The sequence below is a fragment of the Megascapheus bottae genome, chromosome 16 (genome assembly GCF_031878675.1).
Source record: "Megascapheus bottae isolate mThoBot1 chromosome 16, mThoBot2.hap1, whole genome shotgun sequence".
Taxonomy (NCBI): domain Eukaryota; kingdom Metazoa; phylum Chordata; class Mammalia; order Rodentia; family Geomyidae; genus Megascapheus; species Megascapheus bottae.
The window spans coordinates 54681276-54692930 of NC_143524.1; the positions used below are offsets into that span (position 1 = coordinate 54681276).

At 48.1% G+C, this 11655-nt stretch overlaps 1 protein-coding gene across 1 annotated transcript; it reads right to left on the minus strand.

The window, feature by feature from the left end:
- Positions 1 to 209: 209 nt before the first annotated feature.
- Positions 210 to 8827, minus strand: Fzd4 (frizzled class receptor 4). Its single transcript, XM_090348588.1, has 2 exons — positions 8303 to 8827; positions 210 to 6385 (listed from the first exon to the last, which is right to left on the minus strand). Exons 1-2 carry the CDS (start codon positions 8588 to 8590, stop codon positions 5057 to 5059), a joined length of 1617 nt encoding a protein of 538 aa, XP_090204714.1. The 5' UTR covers positions 8591 to 8827; the 3' UTR covers positions 210 to 5056.
- Between the last annotated feature and the right edge of the window lie 2828 nt (positions 8828 to 11655).

Sequence of the window (11655 nt, forward strand, 5' to 3'; positions counted from 1 at the left end):
GGCCACCCCCAAAAATGAAAAAGAAAGGAAAACTAAGGTGTCATTGATAAAGCTTGAGAACCACAAGCATTCTGGGTTTTCTGATCCAGGAAAACAAAGGCTCTCAGAAAGCATTGCTCATCTGCTCAGCAATCTGAAGCTTCTTCATATGCCTGGCCAGGAGTCCAACAAACCACTTACTTAGAGGAATACACCAAATCACACACTAGTTAATAAACAAAATTGTATTTTCCTTTAATACAAAACTTAAATAGCAAGGAATTTTTTGTACAGTCGATAAATTAGAAATTTACAGTACAGATATCAATGCAGACATATTTTTGTACATCCTTAAAAGCAGGGTCCATTTCCTTTGCAATTCAGTGCTTCATTTTGAGCGTGCATAGCAGGAGTTCGCCTGGTGCCTCTATGTCCAACATGTGGAAGTCCTCCATGCTGGCTTTGGGATGCCTGGTGCTGTGGGGTGGCATGAAGATCCAAGCAAAAACAACACAACAATGGTCTGACTGCTGTACAGAGCAGGTTGAATCATGCTTTTATCTTTGCAGATTGCACCTGATAATTAGTCTACCATTCTTAGGAAGGGCTCAAGGGGCCTGCATCCTTACACCTTCTAAAGCCTCACAACACCCCTGTGAGGTAGGAAAAACAAGCAGATCTACCCGGATGGTCCTCTGACAGAGATCTAAGAAAGCAGTTTCCTCTCCAACGCCTACAACCAAGTCAAGGCCAGAGTCTTCTTAAATGGATTTGGAAAGGTGTGCAGCCAGGAAAGGAAGATTGACCCCACCTTCAATGGGAAGAGCTCTGTCTCACACTTAACCTTTCTAGGATGAGTGGTCATGTAATGCATACAACAGGCCTTCCAGGAGATACATAAGCTTTGAGGACACAGCTCCTTTGGGATCCCCAAAAGATGCTTTAAAACTGCCTGAGTGAATATGAGGAATGCTGATGCAAAGAGAAGGTAAAGCAGAAGCAGAAATAAACTACTATATAAGGGCAGCTGGGGTTACCAGAAGGTGGGTAGTATACTTCTCTCCTAGTTCTGGCAAGCCATTTTACTATATATGTGCGTAGTCAGATGTAGCAAGAGAGCACTCTAACCAGGCCACAGTGACACCAAATCCACTACTGAAACCTGTAGTATCTGATTCTTGGTCGGAGCAAAAGTGATCTCTTAACAGTTTCCAAGATCTGGGGTCTAGCCATGAAGAAAAATAGTAAGAAAATAATAACTCCAACTCCAAAGAAAAATAGTTAACTCTAATTCCCTCCATCAAAGAATGAAATTCAGGAAGCAGCTGACCTTTCTTACGAGGTTCCTCCCAGTCAGTGCTCTGTGGTTTCCTTTCTTAACTGCTGCTGTGGCCCTTCGGTGGGCCATATATTTGTCCTTGGGTCCTAGCATGGCTCTGAATATACACGCATACATCCTGACCCAGGAAGCCAAGCAGGGGATGAAAGTTCAGAAGCAGGGGGTACTGGTTAAAACAATGATTTCAAAACAGAGATATTTCCCAGGTTCAGCGTTTGGGGAGTACAGGTGGCAGGGTAAGAAAGTCAGAGAGCATCTTGGGGAATTGAAGGGTCACCTCTTCTCCAGTTTCAAGTCCCTGGGCAGGACGCCAGCTCAGTAGCAGTCTCAGTAACCAGGAAACAGGTCTCCATAAAGGAAGAAGGATATGAATCAACAAGGAGCCAAACCAGACAGTTCTGGCCATTTCTATCCTTTTCCATGTTTCTCTGCTTGCCCTGTGGTTTGGCTTTTATGAAAAGAGACAAAAGAACCTACCAGAAAGGGCAGTCTGGACAGAGGTATCCTTGGATTTAGTTGCTAAAATCTCTGGATATCAAAACTACTTTTTTGTAGAAAGCTACTGCTATGCCTATTTCTGGATTTTCAAGGAGGCAAAGCAAAGCTTTTTTCCTTAACAAGACTGTCCACAAATACACCTACCCAAGATCACACAAGTCCAAAAATGTCTGCCTCTACAGCCATACTAACATGGAACCAATTGCTCAGAATAATCTACCTACTTAGGGGCTCTCTATGGAAACTTCCCAAGTAGAAGGGATATTTTCTATCAGAACCATTGTAACCAACTTTATGAGGAGTCACGGGAAAGGACAGATACATGGAAAATAGGGAGCCAATAGGGAGGCTTGAGAGAAGGACCCTAAGTGACCCAAGATGAGCTACAGAGTTTCTAGCACTACACAAAGACAATAGCAAAGCCCAGAGGGCCCTGCCCAGCCTGGTCCTACATGCATTAGAACAACAGAGCTGGCATCCTTCCATTAATGTGCTGGTAACTGACTTTTCTTTTTTTAAAACAAATGTATTCAAGGGATGATGGAGTTACTTGGAGGTCACTGGTAACTGATTCCTCCGCCACAAAGTTGTTTTTTTTTTCTTTTTTTTTTCCTTCCTGAAACTATAAACACTCTTCATTGTCTGCAGTGTGAAAGGAAAAGCCTATGACCCTATGGCATTACTAAGGCTACTAATCCAGTGTGCACCAACATCCACTTCTGCTCCCTGAGAAGACAGATAATGGTGAGGCAGATGGTCACACCCCTAAATGTTGCCAGGTACTAACTCTGGAACTCGGAATTCAGGTGTTTAGGTTCGCTCTCGGGTTCTTCTGTTATTATGATTATTGTAAACTTAATCATTTACAGATACTGATCACCTCCGGCTGCCCAGCCCTCTGCTGGCTGCTGCCTGAGTCACACAATCACTGAAGCATTACAAAGAAACCTACACCATCTCCTATCCTATACCCCTGACACAAACATGAGCCCCTTACTGCATGGTCCTCTCTCTCTTTGCTGGGCCAGAGTCTGAACAATTCCCAAGACACCAGAGTAGGGAATGAGTAAGGGCAGATCTGCCCCCCTGAGTGCACGCTCCAGGGCCCTGGCCAGCTATAGGAACAGTGTACAGGCAGCACAGGGAGTTCACATTTTATATTTCCTAGGCAGTGTGGTCTCAGTTCACATGTTCCCAGAGCCCAAGATCCAAATTCAGTCTAGGTACTCAGACTGCACCAACCCACAGGCACCATGAGACCCACGTAGCTTTTATCTCCAAAGCCACAAGACTGTCCTTTCCAAACACGTCATGAATATCTTATGTACCTCTTGATCTCAGCAACTCACCAACCCACAAGAACGAAGAGGAAAGAAGGAAGGAAGCTGGCAAATCAGGGACATAAAGCTCAAACCAAGGGGGATAGATGATTCTTATTTTCAGAATAGAATCATCTACTTGCATCCCTACAAACGTTTCTTTTACAAAGTATGATTATAGGAGGGAGAAATGAGTTTTCCTATTGGCTTTTTGAAAAGGCATAAATTAATGAGTGATTGCAGCACAATCACTAAAGCAAAGACAGGTACGAATTAGAATTACAAGGAGAGCAGCCTGTGACACAGACAACATTTTGTCAGAGATCTGGTGATTAGAAGGCCTACAGTGGGTTCAGAGAAAGAGCAGTTACAATTTTTAAAAAACTGCAACTTTCAGTAGACTGTTAGGAGGTACCCCCTCGTGAGGACTGAAAACATCAATTTTAAAAGCTTTGGATACTTCCACAAAAGGCAATTAAGACCTGTACTGTTAAAGTTTGCAGTTCATTTCATATGGTCTACACTTTATTTATTCCCTGCTAACCAATCCAGCTCCTGGCTGGCATTCTGTGGAGTCATTAAGCACCATATAAATACTCCAGGCCACACTGCCTCCAATGAAATCTTCTAAGGAGCCTTTGCCAATTACTAGGAAACAATCATACACCAAGTAGTTGGATTAACTGTTCTTAGTCCCTTCACATAATTGAATAAGTCTCCATTGTGGTAAGCAGACCAGACCCTGATAACATTCTTAGTCTAAGAGGGAAAAAAGGCACTATCATTCTAAGAATGCAAGCTGACCATGGTTTGAAAGTCAGTTGAGTATACTGTGTCATGGTCCAAGAATGTGCTTTTAATTGTAATTGACACACACAAATTACACAGTTAATCTGTGTGAAAGCAAAGTTGCCAAGAAATTTAACATTTCAGCTCTTCCAGACTGGCGTCTGCATAGATGCAATCACACAAAGAAAAATAATATATTAAGTCCCCCCACCCCCCAATTGCTTAAAGCAATAGGTCTCTGGGGCTGGTAAGGTAAGTCAACTTCAGTAAATCTCATTTTCCTCTGAATTAAGTGATTGTCAGAAAGCAAGTCGCCTTTCCTTTTCCCCTCATTAGGCACACTGCAGTGCAAAAAGTCTTATAAAAATACCTTAAAAAAATCATTAGTGTAAAATCAAGAAAACAGCAGCTGCCTAGAACAGGGATGTTAAATTTTAAGAGAGGAGGAGAGAGAAGAAAAACCTCCTGGATACTTTCTGTGTATCAATACAGTACTTTTGTGTGTTCAAACAATGCTGTTTTATAACAAAGGCACTGAAAGATTTTGACACCACTTCTTGGGAGTAGAATCCAGGGAGTTCTAAACAGCAGACCGTGTACCACAGAAGATGTTTACGTTAGACCAGCCAAACTATAAAACTCTCCTAACACTTCTCCAAACCCAGCATTTCCAGTGTTTACAGATCACTTTGTTAGCTGCAAGACCTAGTTAGCATTTAAAATTTTTAAAGGGCTTAAAAACAAATCTTTCTCCTCTGAAAGTTACCAACTCACAGAACAGATCCCACCTTGTGGGGAAAAACCATTGCCCTGGTTTCCTGGAGTAGAGACAGGATCTCCACCACTCCAAGCTGCGAGCTGCTAAAGTGATCAACGGTTTGATTTTTCACAGTTTTGAAAGCCCTTAACTGGCTTTTCCATTGTGGATCATTCCAAAGTCTGCAGCAAAATCATTGGTTTTGATGATACTGGGATGACAGTGAGGGGTGGGAGTGCGGGGGGGGGGGGGTTGTTTTAAGTGTCACTAGTTTGTTCATACTGAGATTCACTGCATACAAAGCTTAGTAGCATTACCACAGAATTATTGGTGTTCCCTCCTTCAAAATGAGGAACATGTGGAGCAGAGCTAGCTTTACACCACTGTTTCATTGCCTTTCCCAGGCTTTACCCAACCATTCCCTCGCTTCTCTCTCTTTACCTTCCCAGAATTCACCAATCGGTTGGAACATTTCTGCCAGGTGTGAAGAGTTTTGGCAGACCAAATCCACATGCCTGAAGTGATGCCCACAAGCAAAGACATAAAGATTTTCAACATCTCCACTGCCATATTAGAGTCATCTGCAGAATACCGAAAGAGGGCCCAGTTGGAGATTTCATAGAAATAGCAAGCAATCACACACGTTGCAGGGACTGTGTAGAGTACTGAGAAGACACCGATCTTCACCATCAGTCTCTCCAGCTTGTCTGTCTTTGTCCCATCCTTCTGAAGATTTGACCGGATTTTGAATAAGGCCACCAAGCCTGCAGCGATGAACAAGGTTCCAATCACCAAGTAAGTAAAGAGGGGAGCCACTACAAAGCCAGTGAGGGCATCAAGGTTCTGGTTCCCGACATAGCACAGGCCAGTCAGCTCATCTGCATCCACCAGTCTCATAATCAGGATGACGATGGTTTTCACGGCAGGGATGGCCCAGGCAGCAATGTGGAAATAAGAGCTGTGCATTTCAATGGCTTCATGACCCCATTTGAGTCCTGCTGCCAGAAACCAAGTGAGTGTCAGAATGACCCACCAAATGGAGCTAGCCATCCCAAAAAAGTACATCAACAAGAAAATGATTGCACATCCTGTGTTCTTAAGTCCTTCTTGGATGAGAATGGGTTCTGCTGCCTCTTCAAAATCGCAGGATATCCTTTCCCGGCCTACAGTCAGCCTGACAATATAAGCAATGCTATAAATATTATAGCACATACTGAGAAATATGATGGGGCGTTCAGGGTAAGAAAACCTGGAAGAATCGATCAGGAAGGTGAGCACAGTAAAGGCGGTGGAGATGAAACACAGGCTGGCCCACACCGCCATCCATATATCGGTGAATTCCTTCGCTGATCGGCTGTACAAGCCAGCATCGTAGCCACACTTGAGGACGCAGTTCAGGCTTCTTTTCACCCAGATGTACTGATCAGAATTGGTTCCCACAGAGTGGCACTCTTCCCCCGGCTGGATGGAGGTCTTGTGAGGCAAGGGCACCTCTTCGTCACCTGGCCCTTCCATGCACATGTGATTGTGGTCATTCTGGGGTGGGAATTTGCTACAGTTCAGGCTCTCAGGCCAGGCAAACCCAAATTCTTTCAGGACGGGTTCACAGCGTCTCTTGACTGAAAGACACATGCCACCACATGGGCCGATGGGGATGTTGATCTTCTCTGTACACATTGGCACATACACCGAACAAAGGAAGAACTGGAAGAGTAATGAACAAAGAAAACAATGACTTGGACGTTTGAACAAATGCTTGTAACACAGCTGAGTGAATACTTCAAGACAATGTTATATTTCTACTTTCAACTCAGCCTATTAGAGGAGTCTGGCTGGCTATTCTGACTTCAAATAAGGGTGCTTAATAATCTGTCCTTTTTACACATACTTCTTACTTTGGCTCCAGTAATTCTTTCCAGAGAGATATACATAAATAAGGAAGCAAATAAATAAGTCTAATGCAATTACATAATCCTTTTTTTCACATGGCCCATCGTAGGTCTTTAGAAAATAATCTTGTAAAAAGCTGACACCCCCATCCTTTTAGCTACTATGTGAAAGAGTTTGAAGAATCTTCTAACAGAATGATCTGGTCCTTCAGTCCCCCAGAGTAACAAAAAAGGGACCAATGGAGACACTGTTAGACTGGCGGATGAGCTGTGGATTGAGGTCTCTGGTCACCAAGGATTTGTTTGGCTAGGGTTTCCTCAATGAATAATAATGAAGCACACTAGGAAAATGTAAATGTTAATTCCCTGAGACTGCAAGAGCAGCGGGGGAGAGTCCAGTTGCTGTCCTCAATTCCTTCAGCATTGATAAACAGTCTCCCTGGCTCCTTACAGATGTTGTCTATGAGGTCTAGAGTTACAAGTAACTATTTTCCAGCATGTAAAGGGATCCAGTCTTGTCCTTCAAAACAGCTTGGCTGCATCTCCACGATACATGTCATTAAAAATATATATCCTTGCAAAAGCTGTTTCTCCAAGGAAAATTGCCACTGATGTCAGGATATGTGCTGTTTCCAAACTGAGACTGAGAGGATCACTTCTTAAGCTTTTATAACCTAGTTCTAAAGTTCTGAAATTTCCAAAGGGATATTTCACCAGCAACAGGTCTAATCCCAACCATCTTTCCAAAACCACAATCCAACTTTTAAAATGACCTATGTGAAAACATGGGGCTAAGTAAGCTCTATGTCTGTTTCTTATCTATCAAAAGTTATAGCCAGCTCCATAGATTTCTGAATTTTTTTAGCCTGGACAAATAACTTATATTCCCCCCACACACACACACACATACACACACAACTGCTGCAGCCTCACACTCCCTCTCCCCATGATAAGTTGGTTGTTTTTGCACAATTAGGACTATTCTGTATATGCAAACTCTTTCTTCACTTAATATTTAAGGAATAATTGCTGTTATCATTGTATAGTACATAAGCTTTAAAATGTTTCATGACTTTAAAAAAAATTCTTCCAACTCTCCAACTACTTTCCACGAAGTGTTTTTGGTTTGTTTTCATCCAAACACAAAACCTGCTTCCAACTCTGAGGACATGACAGAACTCAAGCCAACCTAACCTAACTTGTATGACCTCTAAAACCACGCGGGACAGTGTGAGGACAAGCCACTCCGCGGAACGTGGTGCAGTGGTGTTGTATTTAGATAAACCCACTCACCCCCCCCCCAAATAAAGGATCAACGACAGGAAAGTTCTTGCTTCTTATCTCTCCTTCCAAATCTGAGCTGCAGCTGGCTGCTCTGCCGGGACTCACCCACCGAGCAGCGGCGGCCAGAATCCTTGGCAAAGAAAAACCCTCAGCTCCACTGGGGTTAGGGGCTTGGCCAGACATGGGTGGGCAGGGGAGAAAAACGGAAGGGCGGGGTGTAAGAGTGGGTTCCTTGGCCGGCCAGATGCCTTACACAACGTCTTGGCTTCCAGTCCTTGAGAAGGGACAGAAGAGTGGGGGGGGGTGTGGAAATCACTTTTCCAGTGGAGTTGCACACCTCCAAGTAGGAAGGGCACGGGGCCGGGCTTGGCGGGGACTGGGGACGAGGGGTCGGGAGGGCCGGGAGCCCCGGGACCCCGTGGGGAGGGTACGGAGTGGGGGCGCCCACCTGCAGCTGGCTGGAGCAGCCGTACTGGATGAGCGGCGTGAACGTGGTCAGCTGCAGCTCCGCGTCCGTCTGCAGCTCGTGCCCCACCAAGTTGGGCATCTTGGTCACGTTGTAGCCGAGGTTCTGGCACATGGAGATGCGGATGGGGTCGCACCGCCGCTCCTCCTCGTCTCCGAAGCCCCGGGCCGGCCCGAGGAGCAGCAGCAACCGTAGCACCAGGAGCCCCAGACGGAGCCCGGCGCCTCGGGGTGCCCCCAGGACGCTCGGCCCCGCGCCCCGCCAGGCCATGGCCAGAGCCCGGGGCAGCAGCGGCGGCGGGGGCTGATCCAGCGGACACCCCCAGTTTGCACGGGGGCGCGCTGCTCCCAGCTCCGGGGAAGAGAGTGCGGTAAGGCGCCAAGGGTGGCGCAGGGTGCAGCGGCTGCCTCTCCCCCCACCCCCGCTCCCTGCGCCCCGGTGGGCTATTAAGCGCCCCGAGCTGCGGCAGAGGGACGGGCTGCAAGGGTCATGGCTACAGGCGGCGATCCCCAGCCCGGCGCCCGCCGCGTCCCGGGGTCCCAGTGAAGCCCGCCAGCCCTCAGCGCCGCGCCGCTCTCACTGCTCCGGCGCTGCGCCGCGCAGGAGGTTCGCTGGGCGGTGGCGCAGCGGGACGGACAGCTTTCCTCGCCAATGGGCGGGCGCCGCAGGCCGAGGGGCGTGGCCTCGGGGCGGAGCCTATCTCCCGCTGAAGGGGTCAGGCCCCCGCCCGCGGCCCTCCGCCCTCCCCCGCCCGCGCCGCCCCGGCCCGCCCCGCTGCGCTGCGGGGCCGCTCACTTTCCTCCCGTCCAGACCTCGCCGAGCGCGCTCGGGGGCCGGGAGGTGGCAGAGCCCCGAGGCTCCCGCCGGGCAATCCGCGCCCTCCTCCGGGGTGAAAAGTGCCCCGGGTCGAAGCCCACTGCCGTTTCCTTCTCCTTCCAGCTGTCACCACGTCGGCGGAGCCTTGGAGCGGGGAGGGGGTGGGAAAGCACACAAAAGAACTCGTGATTTCTGTTTACACCGCTCGTGGCTGTGGATGCCGGCGGTGCGACCTTGAACGCGGGGCTCAACCTCTCGGTGTCAGAGATAAAGCCTGAAAGTCTAAACTCCGTGCCTGGCACGGCGCGAGCCCGCGGCTGGCGGGGGCGGGGGGGGGGGGCGCCACCCCCTCTCCCGATCGGCCCGGCCCCCTCGCCCGCCCGCCCGCCCCCTCTCCCCGCCCCGGGCGGTCGAGTCTCCAGCCGCGGGTGGGGGAGGCGCCCGCGCCGCCGGCCGGCCGACAGCCTCGCGCTCCGATTTCCTCACCGTACGAAATGAAATTCCACAGGGGGATTCGAGAGGAAATGAGGCCGGGACGCTCCGTGCTTCTCGGCCCGCCGCCCTTCCTGTCTCGGGGACACGGTTTCTAAATAAGGTTCAGAGGGTGAGAGAGCAGGAGGGGAGAGGCTGACCCGCCTGGGGGAGGGCGGTGTGCGGCGGGGGGACCCGGGGAGACCCCCTCCCTCCAGCCCGCCCGCGGCTGGCGCCCCTCGCTTCACTCCTTCTGCTGGGGAGACCCGAGTTCCAATCCAGCTTCTCCTCCCTCCTCCCCAGCTCCCCGGGAGCCCCGCGCAAGGCCCCCCTGTGTGCCCAGTGGTTGGGCAGGGGCACTCTCGGCAGGTGGCATCCTAAAACACGTACTTGTTGCTTAACTGGGGTCACACCATCCACCTCCCAGCCCCATGGCGACCATCTGGCCAATCTCGGAGACGGATTCTCATCTCCCTACCAGACTTCTCAAGACTTCTAGGAAATAATGAGTCGGTAAATATGTGAGCGCTAAACGATTTATTGTTATCTTTGTTGTTATTATTGCCTAGGACCGAGCAAGTCAGTTAAAGACACAATCTCCAGCCTTCCAGTCTAGTGTTAAATACAGCAGAAGCCCAGGTCTGAAGATAGGGGTAAATTGATTTTAATTTTTCTGTACTGAGGGACTGAAATCTGGGCCTCACAAGCGTGGTAGTTAAGTGCTTTACCGTTTGAGCCACACTTCCATTCCTTTTGCTTGCACTTTTTGTTTTCTGCCCCTGCTGTGACTGGGATTCTCCTACCTCCACCTCCTAAGTGCCAGGGATCACAGTGATGGGCCAGTAGTGAAGGGACTTCTGCCTTTTTCCTCCGATTCTTTTGTCCAACACTTGTCACTGTCTTCCCTGGGGCTAATTCTCTGACACATGGCAGAGTCACAGTATAGTTGGAAGAATGTTCGTGCCATTCAGGTGGTGCTTATATTTGTTTTGGTTTTTTTTTTTAGGGTTTTTTTCCTCCATATATTGGCAGAGGGCACAAATGGAATAAACATTTTTAGGCCCTTTGCTCTGTGCCTAGAGCTCCTGAACATAAGAAACTGCATTGTCTCCAGGCATATGTCATAATGTCTTGGTGAAGGAAGCAAGTTAAGAAATGACAGAGCCAGTCAGACAGCCTTTATCCTCCCCCCCCCACCCCCGCAAAAAAAAAAGTCCAATCTGGAAATCATGACTTACAGGGTTGAGTCTTTTGTATGTCTTCACCAAGTAATGCTCAAGACCACTGGATAAAAAGCCAGAGCAGAGCAAATAATTTAGTCAGCATTTGAGCCACAGAGAGAAACAAATCAGATGATTAGCTGAATTGAATTGAATGATCCCCATTCTCTAAAGCACTCTAAGGAGATGAAGAATAATCAAATAGCAATAATTCCCTATGATAAACCCATGGGTAGAGAATTCTGGGCAAATGGAAGGTTTGAAGGGCTACCAGGAGAGGACCAGAAGGATTCTGAGCTACTCAACAAAAATGGTGTTCATTTGCAATGGGCAGTTCACCTAGGGCAGTGTGGGCAGGGGGTATGCTGGTACCCAGGTAGATGTGCATGGTTTATGAAGCAGAGAAGGTCCCGTTCCTCACACAGGGCCTGCCACAAAGGGTACTACATTATCAAGTGTTGGGTGAAAGCATACCATTACTCAGTGAGTAACAGAGAACTCATACAGAGCATACTAGACATGTGCTCCCATGATTTACAAGTTATTCCATTTATTTCTTACATCTTAAGAAAACATGTTCCTTGGTGTTAAGCAGTTCCAAGATCACACAGTAGGTGGTAGAAAGGATTCAATATATATACTTGCCAGCCAAGCATTTTGGTGCATGCCCATAATTCCAGCATTTGGGAAGCAGGGCAGAAGGCAATTGAGGACAGCCAGAACTATTTAGGAGACTCTCAGCAAAAGCAAGAACAAGAACAAAATCAGATATGTTGACTGTCGGTATAGTCTCTGCAGTTGACTTACAAAGACTAATGTGTACATAGC